Source organism: Rosa chinensis, chromosome 4 (genome assembly GCF_002994745.2).
Source record: "Rosa chinensis cultivar Old Blush chromosome 4, RchiOBHm-V2, whole genome shotgun sequence".
Lineage (NCBI taxonomy): Eukaryota > Viridiplantae > Streptophyta > Magnoliopsida > Rosales > Rosaceae > Rosa > Rosa chinensis.
In genome coordinates this window covers 30,962,407-30,983,090 of record NC_037091.1, presented here as the reverse complement: position 1 = coordinate 30,983,090, position 20,684 = coordinate 30,962,407, and the positions used below count along the sequence as shown (strand labels likewise).

Sequence of the window (20,684 nt, the reverse complement as noted above, 5' to 3'; positions counted from 1 at the left end):
GAACTTTCTCAATTACCTGGTCTAAGCTAAATTATATTGTGTGTGGCCTGGCTCCTCCCCCTGGTAGGCATTATTATTATTCACAGTCAAGCCATCCATGGACTTTTTCCATGGACTGTCGGGTTTTATTAATCCACATACTTTGGAGCTTAGTGATACGTCGTTCCTCACCTGCCACTAGTTCATTTCACTGGTGAGATTGATATTATATCTCCTTCTAGGTTGTTTGTCTGTTGATCATCCAGTGGTCCATTTATGTTTGAAAGTCTTTCCATGATGCACTAGTTTACAGACTAGCTTATAGGCTTATAGGCTATAATCTGTGAGAGATTCGTCATTTGTTTTTACTGGCTTTATGATTGCGAGCTCCATATACTAAATTGTAAATTTCCTGCAGTGCTCTGTACATTGATCGACGACTACTTTCAGACTCCTATATATATATGCGCTTCAGATTTTTACTGACTAAGCAAAAGGCTAGGAGCTGTAGTACTTTCATTAGCAGAGCTATCTTTGTGAAACAGAAAAAAATTGACATTAATTGTTCTTCTGGGAAACACATCTGGCCGGGTAGGGATGCAACTGGGTAGTGTTACTTTGTTTTTATTCTTCATCTTCAGTTTGCTTCCGTCACAGTATGGCGCTGAAGTATATAACATAACTCCTTCACACCCATTAGCAGAGGGTCAAACTCTAGTCTCTCCTGGCCTAATATTCGAACTGGGCTTCTTCAGTCCTAATAGTTCTGCTAACAAATATCTGGGGTTGTGGCACAAAAGCATATTTCCTCTCAAGTATGTATGGGTAGCTAACAGAGATAATCCTCTTGCAGATACAGACACCATGGCTACTTTGAGAATTGGTGGCAATGGGAACCTGGAGCTTGTAGATGGGAAACAGACTTCTGTCTGGTCAACCAATATATCTAATTGTTCATCTGCAGTTCTCTTAGATAATGGAAACTTTGTTGTCAAAGATGTTATGGGAGTTGATATGTGGGAGAGTTTTAATAATCCTAGTGACTCACTTCTGCCAAGCATGTTGATGGGATATGATAGTGCTACTGGAAAACAGAATTTCTTGACATCTTGGAAAAGTGAAAATGATCCATCACCGGGGATATTCATGGCTGGACTGTCAGCAGAGTTGCCATCGCAAACTTTGATTTGGATTAATGGATCTACTCCCCACTGGAGAAGCGGGCCATGGGATAAATCAAAGTTTATTGGTGTACCCACAATGGAATCTCAGTATCTAAATCCATTTACTGTTGTTGATAATGTGACACAGGGAACAAGATATTTCTCTTACAGTTATGACAAAATTCCAGGTGACAAACTTCTTGCCTATATGGACATATCTTCAGAAGGAATACTGAGATTTATGTTTTCAGAAAGTGACAAGAACTGGTTTCCTGAGTGGGAGTCACGGCAAAACCCATGCGATAATTATGGGGCCTGTGGACCATTTGGGGTTTGCAAAGCTTTTAACTCTCCAATCTGCAAGTGTTTGAAAGGGTTCATACCCAAGTCAAATGAAGAGTGGAGCAAAGGAAACTGGACTGGAGGCTGTGTGAGACGAACGGATTTGTCTTGTGAGACACACACAAATGAATCAGTCTCATCAAAAGGAAAAGATGGGTTTTTGAAGGTGGAAAGATTGAAAGTACCCAATTTTCATCAATATCTGACTTCTTTGGCTCAAGACAGGTTTGAGGACTGCAAGATAAAGTGCCTGAGTAATTGTTCTTGCCTAGCGTTCGCTTATGTTAATAACCTAGGGTGTTTGGTCTGGTACAAAGACTTTGTTGATATTCAGCAGTTTCCATCTCTTGGAGAAGATCTTTATGTCCGCCTAGCAGACTCAGAACTAGGTAAATGATAATAGGTATTGCACAAGTAATCTTACAGCACTATTTTTGTTTGTATTGTATGTTGATTTTTATTTTTTATTTTGGTTTTCTGCAGGGGAAGCAAAGCCCATAAAGTTAATTGCCAGCCTTACAGCTATTGGATTTATGATCATCTTGGTGGCTATAATCTTCAGTTTGCACTGGTGGTGTGCCAATCAAAAGCGTAAGAGAATTAGATGATTTACATTAAAAGAATTTCATATTTATTTTCTGTTATCCAAATGTTACGTCTTGTTTTGTTCCAACTCAGTGCTTGATAGTTTTACCTTCAAAATCAGGACATGTCAAATTAACAACAAGGCATTTGGAATCAACTAGTTTGATTAAAATTCATAGAGACGATTTTCGAGAATATATAGGTAACCATGATCTCTCAGAGCTAAAAATATATGATTTTGATAGCATACTAATCGCCACAGACAACTTCAGCATCACAAACAAACTTGGTCAAGGAGGCTTTGGCCCAGTTTATAAGGTACTTTCTTTCCCAAGGATAACATATATAGCATTTTGACAGGTACAAGATACAGACATTAATGGAATTATTGATTTGTGGATCTCATGTAGGGGATGCTACCAGAAGGGAAGGAAATAGCTGTCAAGAGACTATCTAGTACCTCAGGACAAGGTGTTGAAGAGTTCAAGAATGAGATGCTATTGATCTCCAATCTTCAACACAAAAATCTTGTTAGGATCATGGGTTGTTGTGTTAAAGAGAATGAGAAGTTACTTATTTACGAATTCATGCCTAACAAAAGCTTGGATACTTTTCTATACGGTTAGTTTCACTAGTATTTTGTGTTCATCTGCTGTAAGTTACTCAATGTTATCTTCTTCTTTCAATATAATCTTTCTTCTCTGATCTTCTTGTAAATTTTCTTGAAAATTTCTTATATATAGTTATGAATGAAGTCACATGAACCACTATCTAACATTCTCCGTTATGCATTCACTACTTTTCATACAACTATGTCTCTATTTTTTAGGAATTTATAGCTAGAAGTCTAGTTTTAACCAAATTTTATGGTTAGAAGTCTCGTATCGTCAATGTTTCATTGCAATTTTTATGGAAAATACGAATGGCATTACTGATTGGAGTCTTGCATTCTAACTGGGTGCACTGTATATTTGATTAGATTCAAGGAAGAGAGCAATGCTTGATTGGGCTACACGCTTTAATATTATTCAAGGTGTTGCTAAAGGTCTTCTTTATCTCCATCATGATTCCTATGTGAAGGTGATTCATAGAGATCTAAAAGTCAGTAACATCCTCTTAGATGAGAAAATGAATCCAAAAATTTCAGATTTTGGATTAGCACGCATAATTGAAGGAACGCAGGATCTAGAAAATACTCAGAAGGTTGTGGGAACACGGTAAATATCAGTTTTTCTAGTTACATACTTGCATGGTATTTTTAATTAAGCCAGAAACTTGAAAAAGCAATTTTATCATATGCATACTAATGTGTCTGCTATGCAGTGGTTATATGTCTCCGGAATATGCCATGGGTGGGATATTTTCTGAAAAATCTGATATCTACAGCTTCGGGGTCTTAGTATTGGAGATTATTAGCAGTAAGAAGAATAGCAGCTTCTATTTATATGACCAACAAATTGGCTTCCTTGCCTTTGTAAGTTCATACCGTAAATCGTAATGTAAAATAGTTGATTTTATGTGCAGTAGTCTAGCTCATTTATTTACAACTAATGTGAATATTTTCAGGCTCGGAACTTGTGGAATGAAGGCAGGGCATTGGATTTAGTAGATGAAGTATTGGGTGATTCATACTCCTCATCAGAAGTAATGACTTGCGTGCATGTTGGGCTTCTTTGTGTACAAGACAATGCTGCAGATAGACCAACCATGACAGATGTAACTTCAATGTTAAGCAGCGAGAAAGATAGTCCACATCCAAAGAGATCTGTATTCACTATCCAAAACTCAGTTTATCATCCTGGACCATCCTATGAAAATACTAGTTCTTCCAAAAATGAAGCTAGCATTACAAAGATCGAAGGACGTTAAACGACAACAAATTATTACATTACAATGCAATGCCATTTGGTCCTTCTCAAGGGTTGTTATACATATTGAAGGTTTTCTTTTTGCTGTAGATAACAACCCTTTCTCTTGGGGTAGGTAGTATATGAAGGTTTTAGGTTTTTTCATTGAGAATGTGCACATTTAGGATGACTTCAAAAAGATGAATCGATCGCTAGTTTTCACATAAATGTTTTTCTGTACAAGGCAAATACATATCTTTTGGCACAAACTCTTTTGCTTAATTGTGTTTGGTTCTAAACTTCTAATGCCTTGTTTCTAAACTTTTTTTCAATTGGACTTTTGATCGAATACATTGTTTTACTACTGTGTTGAAGGAACTCAGTTTTTGTATTGTAAAATCCTTATGTTTCAACTTTCAAGAAGTGCCCAAACACATGAATTTCAAATCTAAAGATTTCAATTACATAGATTTTAAATACTCAAGATTTAAATTCCAAATCCAAATCATGTTTCCAAACAAGGTCAAAGGCTTTTTTTTTTTTTTTTTAGGGGAACGGAATATGGTTCCACTAATATCAACGACCTCACTCAGTCAAGCTAGAAGGATTCGAAAATGCTTCATATATAGTACACCTCAAAGCACAATACAGAAACTAAACAAAGCAAAAACCGAACTAAAAAAGCCCAAAAATAAAATTCAAACTATGAAAACAAACTAGAGAAAGCAAGGAGAAAAGTGCAAAAAGGATTTTACCTTTCTTTCGATTGTTTTGTCATTTTTTTTTTAATCATTTTACAGTATTGTTCCTGTGAAATTGACATGGGTGAGTAAGATGTTTGTTTGTTTGTTTTTTTTATATATTTTTGGCCTAGAAGACTTTGTTCTTGAGATACTTTTTCTTTTATTTGTTCTTTAAACTTGATTTTATTTTAACTTGTTAATTATCTTGATAACAACAAATTTCAATTTAGAGCTGCTCATGCTATTGCTGGGTGAAGATGATGGAGATTTGGCCATGACAAGGCAGTTTTCTTAAGCTTGGAGCTAGGCCTGTCTGATCTTTGGGTTTGGACACTGGAGTCTTCTTTAGGTTGCTATGGTTTTGATATTTTTTTTTTTTAAAAAATTTACTTATTTTTCCAATAGTTCCCTATATTTTTAGGGGGGCTATGTTTTTTTTTTTTTTTGTGCGCCCTAAATGTCTTGGCGAATCTTCTAAAGTACCAATGGAGGATTCAAGTAATTATTCGTAATCATGGAGAAATAGATGGCAAGTGAGTGGACCTATCCTATGTATCACTATGGGTACTACCACTTTTCTTGTCTGTCTATAGATGGCAGCGGAATGGTATGTAATGGTCATTCTGGCTTGCAATGAATGAAATTAAAATCCGGTTTGGGATTGATTCAAAAAAAAAAAAAAAATCTTTCACTTTTCTTTTATTGTAGGGTTTTGCTTTGGGTAAAAATCAAAAATAATACATGAACTGTACTTCTATTTTATTGATGGTACCTAAACTTTATTTTTTATCACAACACGTACCTGAACTCTTTGAGTTCTTTTGAAGTGGTACTTATGCCACATTCAGTTACAAATCTAGTCAGAAATGACGAGTGAGGAGTACGTGTCTTATTTATCAAGGTTAAAGATGACAATTTGTATTAGTTGTTAATTGTATCATGGCCTAAGCCACTATCTTATTATTCTCAATCTTTGATCTATGAAGCAAAAACTCATAATTGTTATCTCAAACCAAACAACTAATGAACCCAAATACCAAACGTGTGCCTAATAAATGAGATGTGTGTGCCTCACATGCCATTTTTGACTGGAGTAGTGAGTGAATATGGCTTTAGGTACCACTTCAAAAGAACTCGAAGAGTTCAAGTACTGGTTGTGGCAAAAAATAAAATTCATGTATCATTGATAAGATAGAGATATAGTTCATGTACTATTTCTAATTTTTTTCCTTGCACTTTTATCATATTAGTGGCAGCATGGGTATTAGACACAACCTTGGATTCTTGAATGCTCAAAACATTGGTTACAATGGGATTTAAGCTTGAAAATGGAACAATGAGGCCATGGCCATGGCCATCTCAAGGAACAGCTCTACCATTGCATATCGCAATTAACAGACTGAAAGTTAACTCATTTAATAATTGTGTCTAACATGAAAACCCAAACCCAAAACCCAATCTATTTTATTTAATGAGTGACCTATGATGACCTACCTAACTCGTTTAATAACAAGTAGTATCGAGTTTAATTTGTGCCCTATTTAAATTGTATAATCGGATCACTATTTGACTATATTTTATTGAAAAGATGCATGAAATCTTCAGTATGTAACTTCACCACCAGATCTATTTAAGATTGATTGAAATCATAAATACTCAAAATTATTTATTATTAATAGATCATGTACGTATACACAACTCAACTCAACCTAATTCTGTCTATAAAATGGGTTACATGAGTTCGTTATATGTTGGTGTGTTGACTCGCAAATGACCTGACAGGACCCGTCCTGAAATTTCACCATGAAATCCAAGGTGGCCCTGCGGGGCCCACTTGTAAAGAATGTTTTATCAAAAATTCGGCAGAACCTCCTTTAGAAGTAGGCAACCCAAAACCTATAAGAACACATTTACACTCCTAACAATCCAACCTTACTCTCTTGGAGCCACCTTGCTCCCCTAATCCAAACAACTCCACAACCAACAAAACAAAATCACAACTCAAGTACCAATATTCTAACAAAAGATCCTCAAATTAAATTACATCAAATCCTCGTAATTGGGTAATAAACCCTAAAAAAATACTACAATTTAGATAACAACCCCAAGGTGATCTGAGCAATCTAAGAGAGGAAAAGAATTCAAGATACAAGTAGGTTCAATAAATAATCTACAATATGGAAAACAACAGCAGCAGATGCTATGCCCCGAAACCTACTATGCCTAACCAACTACTCTGCAAGCTGGCCATTTGAAACTGAAGGGTCCAGGAGGAAAGCATATAAAAATGTTAGCATGAGTGGACAAAAACAATTACTTGTAATAACTGAAATAAACATAAGAATTTATACTTTCCCACAATTTAAATTATTTACAAAACCTCGATGCATGCAACGTTTATAAGACATATTTCTTTAAACTTGAAATCTCATGAAAACATACCAACCCTGCTGGTTAAGAGAAATCGGACTAGCCCCGCTAGTCAAGTAACAATAGAGTATGGCGAAGAAGGGATCCCCATACGACAAAGGAGCCTCCCAGGCTCGGGTTGGAGCCTTCCAGGCTCCATCCTCAACTTCGACCAACAAACACAAAGTAAGTGAGGAGTAGCCTCTATTGCAACTCACGTGAGGAGGAGAACTAAAATAAAGCAACCCAAGTATGGTGAAGAAAATATTCGAAAACCAATAAATCCATAAATCCATCAAACTTCCCCAAAATCTCGCAAATGAAATCACGAGTACAATTCCCAACTGTACTCAGAAAATCTCATGATAAAAAAAATAAATCAATGACGTGTCCCATACGTCAAAATATTCTCAAATCAATTAATGAGTAAATAAGCGAGATTAAAGTAAATTCATACTTCCAAATAATTATTCAATTAACAAAAAAGTTCATAAATCCCATCAAAAATTCAATTTTCGAAGATCCTTTGGAAAACTCAAAATCGACGAATGAAAACAATATCTAATTCCGGAAATCACATCGGAAAATAATTCGTCTAAAATCATTATAAATTATACATCCAAATTCGAGTATCGCAAACTCATATCCAAAAATCATAACAGAAATCTAATCAATAAACCAAATTATAATGCTTGACAAATATTATGATAATTAAGTAAAGCATTAATTCGAGAAATAAACGCATGCATCATTACTTAAAAACAAAAGTTCACTCACAGTATACAGCTAACGTGGCCAATCGTAAGGATCCTCGTCGAGTGATGGGTCGGCACCTTTTCTAGTACAAAATTATATTTCGTAAACTATAATTCGAAAATTAAATACAATTCTAAAACGAAACCTAAAAACTCCTCATAAACCTACGTCTCCATTTCCTCTTGGATTCATTCCAAACTTCACCACTAAGATTGATTCTTTGATTTAAGTATTCTATAATAGAAACGAGGGATATCTAACAGTCAGATTCCTGGAAATTGACAACTGAAACTCCACACTTTGGAAAAAATCACAATCGACACTAAACCTTCTTCGATCTTTACAAACACACACCAACATGCTCCACAAGTTACAAAGAATTCAACCAGCCAATTTAGGGGGCCAAAATCGGCCCCCACGCGCCACCAACAGTGGCAGCGCGTGGGTCCCACACGCTGCCGGCCTACCCCCCTGACTCGGGTATCAATATCTATGCCAAAATCTTGCTCTCATCAAGCCCAACAACTTTCACAACTACAACAAAGTCCAATTTGAAGCCAAAAGTCCGGAATTTACCTCGAAAGCAAAGAGGGTTGATTTGGAACCCTAGAATTTCATGGCTTTGATTCGTGCTCCACACTTCAAATTAGATAAAAAGGCTTGGAATAATTGATGTGTGTTGCGGAGCTCCAAGACCCACTAAGTATTGTCACTGGAGGTGGCCGGAAACTCGAGTTCAGACCAAAATCCGAGAACGACGGCGCTGGCCCTTTTTCTCTTCCTTGCTGCGCCTTCCACAGTTCAAAGAAGAGGACAGTGAGAGCTTTCCAATGGTACTTGTGGCACCAAGATCCATCGCTGGAAGAAGACGATTGGGTCAGCGAGAGAGAGAGAGAGAGAGAGAGAGAGAGAGAGAGAGAGAGAGAGAGAGAGAGAGAGAGAGAGAGAGAGAGAGAGAGAGAGAGAGAGAGAGAGAGACGGGGTAAGTTTCAGAAAACGAAAACTTACCACAGTAATTCCTCCTTTTATAGAAGAATTACCATGAACACTAACTTTTACATATTTGACTATAACTTTCGCATACGAACTCCGATATAAGCGTGCCACATGTCTACGGACTCTGTTTAACATCTTCTACAACTTTTGTGAAGGAAACTTTTTCAAATTAGGAACGAAACAAAAGTCAACTTTTTAGTTCAATAAAATTCGAAACAAGGTGAAAAGTGAAAGTAATTGTTGTTTACCGTTCAAATGACTAGTAAACTAGTAGATTGAGGTACGTAACGTAACATGACCCGTTTTATAATCATCCGGATTCAACCCGTTTTATTTCATTTGGATTTCAAGTTGTATTATTGGATTGTGTCGGAATTGATAGTTCTAATCTAGACAATTCACAGGGGAATCTCCGATTGGAACTCTCTGAATGGGAAAAATTTGGCTTGGTTTGCAGTTTTTGGTAATTTGATTCTTTTTGTTTTGTTTTTTGTTTTTTTTTTTCTCTCTCTCTCTCCCCTGCTAGTTCCTCATAAATTACCGACAAGGTAATTATTTGGTAATTTTTTTTTCATATAGAAAAAGGGAAAAACCCTCCTAAACCCCAGTTGACATTTACTCTCCCACTCCCAGACTCCTACTCGCCGAGCCCAAACCCAAAATGTTCCTCCTCCAGCGGCGTTGCGCCTCCGCGCTCTCCGCACCCTTCCAGCTCCGCCGCTACACCCAATCCGCCGCAGCCGCTCTCGTCGACGACGATTCCAACCCGGAGTCCTTCCCCCGACCCGAACTGAAATACGACGAGACCATCCTTGCCGTCCCGCGCTTAACCTCCTGCAAAAGCATCGCCGCCAAAGAGCAGAAGGCCGGCCCCGTCCCCGACATCATCTTCGAGCAAGAGGACGGCCAGCACGGCGGCAATAAACGACTCATCTCCTTCCGCACGAACCAGATCCGCAAGCTCCTCAATCATCTCGGCCGCTCTTTCTTCCTCTCTCGCCTCTTCCACCTCGAGGTCCGCTCCGACTTCGATGCAGACGACGTCGTTGAGAAAGTCCGCGTTTTACCGCGCTTGGTACTCTACCCTATTCCCCTTGTCTTCGATTATGAATTTGATTTGTTGCTTTCATATGAAATTTGAGTTGTATATATATGTTTGTGATAGATTCATCTACACTCGAGCACCGATGCTCCGCTTAATGTGACCTTCATAAGGGCCCCTTCAAATGCTTTGTTGAAAGTCGAAATTCCTCTTGTATTCAGAGGAGATGATATCTCTCCTGGATTGAAGAAAGGTAACAACAACCTTCAAAATTTCGCAATCTATCTCAAGAATTTGTGTTCAGTTCAGTGGGAGTTTAAGATTATAGCTAAGAAGGTTATAGAATTTCCAGATCGATTAGAGGATAAAAAGTAGTTACAAGCATTTTTAGGATTATTAAATTATGCTAGAAGTTTCATCCCAGATTTAGGAAGAAAAATAGCAGTTTTACATAGTAAGACTAGCAAAATAGGTCAGAAATACTTTAATACAGAAGATATTAAGTTAGTTCAGCAAATTAAACAAGAAATTACACAACTCAAACCTTTAGCACTACCATTAGATAGTAGTTACAAAATAGTAGAAACAGATGCATCAGCATTAGGTTGGGCAGGAATTTTATATCAGAAAAAGTTTAAAAAATTACCAAAGTCTGATGAGCAAATTTGTAGATATGCATAGGTAAATTTAGTGATATACAATCTCGATTACCAGCCACAGATTTAGAAATATTAGGCATAATTAATTCTTTAGAAGCATTTTCTTTATTCTTACATAATGAAATATTTACAATTAGAACTTATTGTCAAAATATTGTTTCTCATTATAATAAAATCACTACTAATAAACAAGCAGCCAGAAGATGGGTCAATTTTATAGATTGTATTACAGGAAATGGATTTAGGCCACAATTTGAGCATATAAAAGGAGATGATAATACACTTGCAGATATCTTATCTCGGCTTCTTCTAGTACTCAAAGAGCAGAAAGTGGTAATCCACTAAGCATGACAGCAAGATCAGCAAATATTAGTTATAACTTTAATGGCTACACTGTGCAAGAAATTAGAAATCCACTCTTTAGATATAAAAGTACAGCATCATTATCTCCTAGACAACAAGTTTTATTAGATAATTTTTGGAATATTAGAATAAATACCATAGAGATGAGAAGGGGTCAAGAAAAGTTAATTAGAGCACTTGAGCAAGAGTTTTCGGCCAATAACTGTGATCTCGCTAGATATCAAGAAGAATATCCTAAGTTAAGAGCACAACATGCTAGACTCTAGCCACAATATAATTACCTTAAAGCACAGCATGATAATCTGAATACATTGTATCATAATTTGCAAAACGAGCATGATACAGTAGTTACTCATTTTCGTACACTAAATATAAATTATCAAAAAACATACAGTTGAGTTTATTCAGCAAGAAAGTAGTTGGCCTGCATCTCTGTTAGAAAGAGAAACAAAAAATCCCTACTTTTTACAAGCCCTAGCAAAAGAAAGGTTTTCGTATTTACCTCATGATTGTAAAGATAAAATCTTCAAGTTACAGCATGATAAGCATCTTTCCCTTCAAGTAGCTATCGAGAATTTTCTCTTTAATCTTATATCTCATCCTCAACCTGGTATAGGAGTCATTTGTCATGATACATTTTCTCACCCTGAAGAAAAAGCACGATTTCATATTCTATTAGCTACTATTAATATGAGAGACTTTGGTGAAATATACATTGAGCATGATAATCGTAGAGTTAGAGTTACTCCAGGTTTTCTAATGGAACATGGAGTGTTAAAAAGTCTTTATGTCCAAAATGAACATCATATAGAGTCATTCTCCTATCACCTTAAGTATGCTATAACTCATTATCTTAAGCAATGGGGAAGTATAGGATTAGGTTATAGTACTATCCGATTAGAAATAATCAGCATTCCTTCATATCCTCGTAGAACTAGTCTATATCATGATAAAGCCAGACACCTAGTCTTCATATCACTTCGTAATTATATAGAGCCACCTCCATTACCAACAATTGGTGTGGCACCAACACTGGAAGATATTCATAAATTTCGTGCAGCCCAGCTTGTAGTAGATGATTTCTTTGATGATACTCATCTGCAATTAATCTACCAAGCCAATGCTTTAAATCTCTACACCAGAGAACACCTGGACGGCGTACCACGACCAGGAGAGCTGTACATTGTTGATATGAGCACAACCACTAAAGAAGTATATGATTTATTGTATAAAGAAGAGCATGAGAGACAACAAGTGAGAGAAAGTGATGCTGATTACTGGAATAATCTCGATGATGACGAACTCCATAACATTGAAAACATGATGGAGGCTTGACGATCATCTCACTACATCAACATAGAAGATAAGACTCAAGCATGAAGATCTATTTCACACTTTTCAAGAAGTTCATTTCTCAAGCAAGAAGATCAAGATGAACAGCTCAACATAGTATTCTCAGCAACTGGCAAGAAGAAACGAAGCAGTGATCCAAGAGGCAAGAGGCAAGAAAAAGCCAAAATAACATTCAGCATGGCACAAGCAAGGAACTCCTCAAAAAGAAAAGGACATCAATGTCTTTTCACAACAAAGAGTTGTGTAACTGGGCAACTTTCGCTATTACTGGGGCAAATGGGAAATATCCCTTGATTTAAAGTAATAGAAAAATAGAAGGGGTGTGCGAATAGAGAAAAATGGTGTGTGAATAGCACCACCCTATATTCAACTCTAAACTAAATGAACTCTCGTAAACCCACATATTTCTCTTTTACGTATAGTGACAAACGAACTCTGCTTTGAAGACATTTTTTTTAATAGATTTTCCTTTCTTATCCTAAAAGGTAAACTATGCAGCTTTCTTTATAAAAAGAAAAAAAAAATCATAAATGTACGTAAATGCACCGATACGTGTTTTTTTTCTTTTTTCTTTTTTCTTTTTTCCAAACAAATAATGCCAGTTCAAACTATTCTTTTCCCAACAATAATCCACTTTTCTCTGGCCAAGAAAATCGATTCCACTTCCAAGATACAATTCCTTTTTTGAGTTTCTCAAACGAGAGGGGGGCATTTATCTTCACAATTCACATTCATATATGATGAGACAACTATGCCCTTATGCTGCTTCCAGAACCTCCCGTCTTCACTCCCAATTCCCTATAAAACGCTCTCTTTCGGCTCGGCCAAGCAAAACACTAAGAAGCAAATTCCTCCCTCGTCTCTTTTCCGTTTCTTTTAGAACCGTCATCGATCCAAAATGGAGAAGGTTCACAACCATCACCTTCCTTCACAAAGGCCTCAAATAATCGAATCAATGATTTACCAAAGGTACATCTCTTTCCGATTACTTACAATATATGATCCGCGTTGATAGGTTTTCATGATTATTGATTTTTTGTTTTGTTTGTGGTTTTCCTTTACGTCTGCAATATAGACCAGCATCAAATGGTCATTATTATGAATACCGGGTCAAAAGAGAGATGATGATACTGGTTCCCTATACATATGACTTTTTTGGGCACAGCCACTTCAACTGGTCAGTACTCGAACTCGTCGCAGCATCAGGGGAGATGACCAGGGCATGCACAACTATGGCAACAAGGGAAGAAATTAGATCAACGTGAAAGCTGGTGTGCTTTGACCATGGCAATAAGAGAGGGAGCTTTCATGTTTTCTGGTGGTTTTAGGGTTAGGGTTAGGGTTAGGGTTTGAGTTTTAGGATTAGGGTTAGGGTTTGTCTGAAGAAACTAGACGCTGCCATCCATGCAACGGATCAACGATTTACCAGAAGTGAACATCTTACGGGAAGGAAAAGGAATTTAATTTAGATAATAGTTATAGTTGAGTGGTTAGTTAGTGACTTAATGCTGTTGTACGTTGAAGGTCATTTGGTTGTGTATAAGTTTGTGATTGTAATCTGATACCAATCAATGAATTATAATGTTTCTTTCTTCACTGGCATTGTTCACACGGCATTTTCCTTCTCTTGAGTATCTCTGTGTGCTGTTATTTCTTTAAGCAACAAACAAATCTTTTGTATTAGTTTTTGCCAGAACCGAGGACAAACATGGATAAACTTGATGATGTTGACTCTGCCGTGTGCACTTCACATTCACAGACGACTTCCTTTCTAGTAAGTAGTATATCCCTTGCTTTTGGTGCAAAATAAACGTTCATCTACCTATGTATTGTGATATCTACCAATGGATTGTTATCTTAAATTCTTAATCCGAAGTGGATGATCTTTTTAGCTCTTAGTCCATTCCTTTCTGTTTGATTTAGAATCATGAAATTGCTATTAAAATGAGACCAAAGTTAAGCTATAGACTGTTTTATGTATGTAGCTGTGTGTGTCACTGTGTCTTCTTGAATATCAAATGAATGAATATTTCTTCATGATGATATGGGTATTGAATGGTGAGTCGGTTTTCATTATTGTCTATTAGAGACATGACAAGCTTGGCATCTATAACAACGACTTCTTTAACATCGATCTGTTGTTAGTAGTAATTCAATTTAATTCCTTTTCCGTTCTTGTGTTTCAGTATATGTCCCGCTCCCTCCATATTGGCGAAGCTTTGTTTTCTTTTTGGGCTTATGCTTCTAGTTATTTAATGTACTCCCTTAAATTAAGGTTTAGGTATTGACATTTATTGGTTGATAGGAATTATTCAAATATTGTTGTCAAATGCAAGCATGTGCAATAGATATGCTGTGATTGTGTTTAAGACAGAAAAGTGCAATTTCTCAAAAGTCCGGAGTGAAATTTCTAAAGGACTACTATAGACCTTGATGTGGTTAAGGATGCTGTAGTGTTGGTGACCCAATGGATTAATGGTTTATCTGTGTCATTGGGTTCCAGATTGCCTATTCAAGTAGTGATCCAAGTCATTTAATGGAAGGCAAGTATATAATGTACGTATATATCACTCAATTGTGCATCAAAATCTACATAAACGTAGTCAAAATCGATCTTTATGTTAGATGTTTATTCTTCTAATTTTTATTGATGCATGTCTCTCTTGTAATAAACATTTTTCTGTGTACTTGACTTTTTTACAGTGACATGTTTAGTTCTTTCTGCAGGTCTTCATACATTTAATTTTTAAAACCTGCTGCATTATCTAGCCATGTTGCTGACTACATCTTTCTCAAAGGCAAAACCTACCTATGTGACAGATGTGGTAAGTAGTAAATCTTATTCGTTCACCTATTGTGCTTTTGATCTGGGTGTATTTACAGTTGCATATGTACTCAAGACGGCCGTACTTTCTCCTTTATGCTTCATGTCTACGTAACGTTACGGAATTTAATCATTCCACTCTTGGTATTAAATGGACAGGAAAATAGATATTTAATTACTATTCTATATACTTTCTAAATTAACTTGCATTTTATCTTTCTATCTTTTACTCTTCAGTATACACGCTTATATACCTATAAACATGCATCATGCATATCTTATTTCTTTATTTTTTTTTCAAGTTTTAGATTATAGTTTAAGATTATGAATTATAGATCTTATTTTTCTTTTCTAAGCATGTAAGTTTTTGTATGGGTGACAATCCAATTGAAAACTAGATCACATAGAACAAGTGAATGATGAAACAAGGTATAGATCACTTGCTAACGAATCTAGTTCTCAAAAAGTCAAAAGTATTCCTATACCTATGTTTTCTTTGTCCTCCCAGAGTTTCATTCTCATGTCACTTAGATACCAAGTGCAGTGTTTCATAATTTTGCTTGAACAAGTTCTGTTGGATATATACAGATTTCTCAGCGGCCACCTGTATTTTATTCTTCATAGAGATGGGCTAGAGAAGTGGAAGAGCAACATCAAACTTATCGGCAGTGGAGTGGATTGCAGGGACATGCCTCCAATGTATGGAGCAACCTGCTGCACACACTTGTTGATGTCATAATTTGGTTCGACAAATACTTTTGACTTTTCAACCCATTCTACGTGGTACGCGTTGAAATGTCAAAGAGTCCACGTAAGACTCTGACCTTTCAACGCACTTAAATCTTTCATCAAGAAAGAAAAGATAACTCTAAAATGGAAATAATCATGACTAGTGAGATGCCTCCCTTTCATACTCCAAGTCTTCAATCTTGGATCTCCACCTCTTAAGTCTTGGACTGTCACCATGTAATTGACTCACCATCTTGGATGGCAAGGCCAAAACATATCGTGACCTCACTACTAGAGAGGCATAATCCAAAGCCTCAACCCCCAAGACCAAGAGTTCGGCCCCCAAGCTTAGAAGCCACGACCTCCAAGGCTAAGGCCTCGACTACCAGGATCACTCTTAGACAAAGTGATTGCAAAGGAGACATAGTTAGTGGAAATCAAGGGCCAACTCTTACCTATTAGGCCAGGTGTCACGCTCTGATGATAGGTATGGTCAGAGGGCATGGTCCAAAAGTGACGTGAGAGGAAGAGACCACATAGTTGTGACATCTGTCACCAACTCTGTCAGATGGAGTGTCAGGAAGCAGAAATCATAGGGCTGACACCCTGATTTTCGGGAAGAACCCATGCCTTCCCTCAACATCTCAACTACTCCTTCTCCTATAAATATCAATCCTTCACAAGCAGAAAAGGGGACTTCGACTTTCTCTTCTCTCCGAAAGCTATGCCAAAATGCATAGTCCTTTCCATAGAGCTCCGCCAACTCGAGGTGGTGGAAGCCCAACACGAGGTGAAGGAAGTCCGAGACGAGACTATCAGCTTCACCCAACAAGGAGCTTGGAAGCCCAACACGAGGTGGAGGAAGCCCGACGTGAGGCCATCAATTCCACCCAAGAAAGGAGCGTGGAAGCCCAACACGAGGTGGTGGAAGCCCAACACGAGGTGAAGGAAGTCCGAGACGAGACTATCAGCTTCACCCAACAAGGAGCTTGGAAGCCCAACACGAGGTGGAGGAAGCCCGACGTGAGGCCATCAGTTCCACCCAAGAGAAAGGAGCTTGGAAGCCCAACACGAGGTGGTGGAAGCCCAACACGAGGTGAAGGAAGTCCGAGACGAGACTATCAGCTTCACCCAACAAGGATCTTGGAAGCCCAACACGAGGTGGAGGAAGCCCGACGTGAGGCCATCAATTCCACCCAAGAAAGGAGCGTGGAAGCCCAATACGAGGTGGTGGAAGCCCAACACGAGGTGAAGGAAGTCTGAGACGAGACTATCAGCTTCACCCAACAAGGAGCTTGGAAGCCCAACACGAGGTGAAGGAAGTCCGAGACGAGACTATCAGCTTCACCCAACAAGGAGCTTGGAAGCCCAACACGAGGTGGAGGAAGCCCGACGTGAGGCCATCAATTCCACCCAAGAAAGGAGCGTGGAAGCCCAACACGAGGTGAAGGAAGTCCGAGACGAGACTATCAGCTTCACCCAACAAGGAGCTTGGAAGCCCAACACGAGGTGGAGGAAGCCCGACGTGAGGCCATCAGTTCCACCCAAGAAAAGAGCTTGGAAGCCCAACACGAGGTGAAGGAAGTTCGAGACGAGACTATCAGCTTCACCCAACAAGGATCTTGGAAGCCCAACACGAGGTGGAGGAAGCCTGACGTGAGGCCATCAATTCCACCCAAGAAAGGAGCGTGGAAGCCCAACACGAGGTGGTGGAAGCCCAACACAAGGTGAAGGAAGTCCGAGACGAGACTATCAGCTTCACCCAACAAGGAGCTTGGAAGCCCAACACGAGGTGGAGGAAGCCCGACGTGAGGCCATCAGTTCCACCCAAGAAAGGATTGGAAGCCCAACATTAGGTGGAGGAAGCCCAACACCAGGTGAAGGAAGTCCGAGACGAGACTATCAGTTTCACCAAACAAGGTAGCTTGGAGGCCCAGGATCAGATGAAGGAAGCCCGAGGCCATACCTTCAGTCACAAGAGGTGAACGACCAAGGCTAGGCACAGGACTACCAGGGCATACCTTCAGTCACAAGTGGACGACCAGGGCTACTCATGTAGCCAAACTAATCGAAGGAAAAGATAGGCCCACTTGAAGAAAACAACCCCACCACTTTACACTTGGATTTCAACGGAACCTCCGTTGACTCATTGATGCCGAAATTGGCACCAACAACACTCTGGCTGACAGATTTGGGAATGTGCTGATAGCCTGATGTGCTGATAGACCATATATCAGGTTCCTCTTTCAATCCTTACTTTTTAGGTCTCAATTTGCTGTTATGACTCATGGTTTTGACATTGTGAACTTGCAAGTACTAAGATATTATTAACATGATACATTAGTTTAGGATGGCTGATGTTGTCATTAGTGCTTGTTGTATTGTGCTATACTTCTATTGTTTCTTTTTCCATTGTTACAACCTCAAATTTTGAGATGTACAAACCCTCTGTTCACATTCTTATGCTTTGATGTTTTGATTAAAACATGCCTGTTGCTATGGTTTTCCAACATTTTCCCTTTATACTTCACTCAGTCTAAGAAAATGCAAGCATAGCCTTACGGGTAAAATTTAGTTGTTCCAACTGATTATTAGCCATCCCTATATTTCTATTCTCTATATTATTGTTTAAGAGATTTTTGTATGCATTTTGGTGCTTGACCTTGTGGAGAAGAGTGATAAATTTTCTTGGAGATACGATGAATTCTTATATATTATTCATGAAAAGGTTGAATTGGAGAGTGGAAATGAAATCCTTACTCAAAATGAACTGAAGCGACTATTTCACATTGTGAATAGAACTGCTAGTTTACATATTATCAAATATAAGAAGAAACTGTGCTTGGTTTTGCATAAGAAAATGGTAAAACTTGGGGAAGTCCTTTAGATCTGCTGTTCTTGTGAGTGGCCAAGTAGGTTCATTATAAGAAATGTGTTTCTTTGTGGCTAGCAAGTCCTTGAAGAATCCTAAATTAATTGCAGAATGATAGGACCAGTTGAAAATCATCATTCTTGGATGATTCATTACTTGTTTTGGACTTAGTCTCTTACTGCAGAAAGGGCATATGTTGGTCTTTGATCAATAAGCATTTGCTTGGAGAGTATCCATTTTGCTGAAACATGTTATGGGGTTTATCTTAGAAGGAAAGCGATGTTTCAACGTGTTCATGATATGCTCCTTGCAACTTCTGTAATGCCCTGCTTGGATAGGGTGATTTGGACGTAATTAAGGATTTGGATTTGGACTTTCCGAATACAAATAACTCCGATTGGCAACCCTTTTTAATTGAGCATTTGGATTTGAGTAAATCATCCCTCAGATTTGGTAAACAATTGTGCTGCATAGTTATTTCACATCTCACTTCTTCTCTTTCCCGAACAGAGAAGCTCGGTCTCTTTCCACATCTTCTCTCAATGCATCGCACAGCTTCGGCAAACATCTCTGCATCGATTCGTGAAGGAGGTCTCTCACTCTTCTCTCAATTAAATCAATAAGATTGATTTCTATCTCTTTATTCTTTTCAATTTTGGTGAATTTCTTGTTTATTTTCATTGTTTCTGATTTAGAGAATGGGAGTACTCCATTGTTACTTTGTTTCTTTCATTCATGGCTAAATGCCGAAACCCTATGTTAATATGGATTTGGGTGAAACTTTGGTGTATTGTATATATAGCTGTAGCCTTGTATTTTTAGTCCCATTATAAAGCTTGAGATTAATCATATAGTATTCTAAACCATATCATTTTTTATTTTTATGTTTTTGCTGTCTTGGATTCGATGCCAGGTAGAAGAAATGACAATAGATGGACACTTTATTGAGGTTGTATTAATGAGAATGTCATGCTCTTGTTACTCTTTAGTATAAGTTTTGGTTGTGCAATATATTGCAGTAAAAGCATATTTTATTGCCTTTATGTATCACCAGTTCATTTTGGTGGGAGAATTGGACATGGTTTCTTGCTTGATATTATTGGCTTGATGGCCATAGTCTCTTGAATTAAGAAACGTCACTTGATCTTAGAAATATATTAGCTTACTTAGCAAAAAGATATCGTATTGGTAGTTGTGATATGAGATGATTGGGATGAAAGTCAGAAATTATGCATGTAATGGATCATTAGGTTGTAGAGAAAGTGGTCTGGAGTTTGACTTGGAAAGTGGTGAGACTAAATCTGACAGTCAAGAAGATGGAAGTGTAGAGTCCAGTTCCCATGGTAAACATTCAGAAAGGGAATTCTTAGATTTTGTTTTCTGCTATGGCTGATAATAATACCCACTGGATTTAAGAGTTCCGAATAAGCTTCAGTTGGGACTGAATAATGTCGAGTAATACTAAGATATGATGTGATTATAAGAAAATATTCCCGCTATTAGGCATGTTGCATTTGAGTATCGTGATTGTTTCTCTTGTGAGGGACCTGAAACTTTAGATAAAATTAAGGTTCCTGGTTCAGTGGTTACCTTGGACAATGCGATTAGCTGCTGTAAAGATGAATTATGTTATCAAAAGAATAGAGATGATACAGGTTGCTCCTTTAGTAGCTTGTGCTCTCATAATTCTAGTTGTATGCCCTGCTTTTGTTCAATTGCATAACCCATTTGTTATTGCATGTTCTACACACATTTCAATTAAAAGTTTTTTGATTGTATACTTTTAAATGAGAGCAGGTGGGTAACCGGATTATCAGGAAGAGGATCCATGGGCATGTAGAGCACGGACAGCCATCAAGATGCACTGAGGAGTTCCATTTGAGGAAGGAGAAGAACGATCAGCTGAAGGCAGAGGCCAAGGCTAAGGGTGAGGTCATCAACACCAAGAGACAGCCAAAGGGTCCCAATCCTGGTTTCATGGTTGAAGGTGCAGTTATGGAAACTGTTGCTTGGCTTTGTTCA

The 20,684-nt window shown here is 37.9% G+C and overlaps 2 protein-coding genes and 1 long non-coding RNA gene across 4 annotated transcripts; all 3 read left to right on the top strand.

Annotated features, from left to right (window-relative positions):
* On the top strand, positions 1 to 4,099 carry LOC112195840 (G-type lectin S-receptor-like serine/threonine-protein kinase At1g61370). Of its 2 annotated transcripts, XM_040518154.1 has the most exons (8): positions 1 to 193; positions 833 to 1,873; positions 1,968 to 2,075; positions 2,191 to 2,387; positions 2,480 to 2,690; positions 3,049 to 3,286; positions 3,393 to 3,543; positions 3,636 to 4,097. In XM_040518154.1, the coding sequence occupies exons 2-8, from the start codon at positions 844 to 846 to the stop codon at positions 3,936 to 3,938; spliced, it is 2,238 nt and encodes a 745-aa protein (XP_040374088.1). In that variant the 5' UTR covers positions 1 to 193; positions 833 to 843; the 3' UTR covers positions 3,939 to 4,097. The 2 variants fall into 2 exon arrangements, with proteins under 2 accessions (XP_040374088.1, XP_024191827.1); XM_024336059.2 differs by lacking the exon at positions 1 to 193 and having other exon boundaries at positions 406 to 1,873; positions 3,636 to 4,099.
* A 5,312-nt stretch (positions 4,100 to 9,411) lies between these two features.
* On the top strand, positions 9,412 to 10,237 carry LOC112199105 (50S ribosomal protein L25). The gene is made up of 2 exons (XM_024340163.2): positions 9,412 to 9,895; positions 9,986 to 10,237. The coding sequence occupies exons 1-2, from the start codon at positions 9,482 to 9,484 to the stop codon at positions 10,235 to 10,237; spliced, it is 666 nt and encodes a 221-aa protein (XP_024195931.2). The 5' UTR covers positions 9,412 to 9,481.
* A 7,766-nt stretch (positions 10,238 to 18,003) lies between these two features.
* On the top strand, positions 18,004 to 20,666 carry LOC112195843. The gene is made up of 3 exons (XR_002934823.1): positions 18,004 to 18,027; positions 19,173 to 19,253; positions 20,460 to 20,666. It is a non-coding gene; the product is annotated as an uncharacterized LOC112195843 (long non-coding RNA).
* The last annotated feature ends 18 nt before the right edge of the window (positions 20,667 to 20,684 follow it).

What these genes read in the sequence shown, in the direction of transcription:
- LOC112195840 (XM_024336059.2), top strand. Translation starts at nt 577, where the DNA reads ATGCAACTGGGTAGTGTTACTTTGTTTTTATTCTTCATCTTCAGTTTG. An exon ending in CCTAGCAGACTCAGAACTAG is followed by an intron (nt 1,874 to 1,967) that starts GTAAATGATAAT and finishes GGTTTTCTGCAG; the next exon opens with GGGAAGCAAAGCCCATAAAG. An exon ending in GTGGTGTGCCAATCAAAAGC is followed by an intron (nt 2,076 to 2,190) that starts GTAAGAGAATTA and finishes CTTCAAAATCAG; the next exon opens with GACATGTCAAATTAACAACA.
- LOC112199105 (XM_024340163.2), top strand. Translation starts at nt 9,482, where the DNA reads ATGTTCCTCCTCCAGCGGCGTTGCGCCTCCGCGCTCTCCGCACCCTTC. An exon ending in TCCGCGTTTTACCGCGCTTG is followed by an intron (nt 9,896 to 9,985) that starts GTACTCTACCCT and finishes TGTTTGTGATAG; the next exon opens with ATTCATCTACACTCGAGCAC.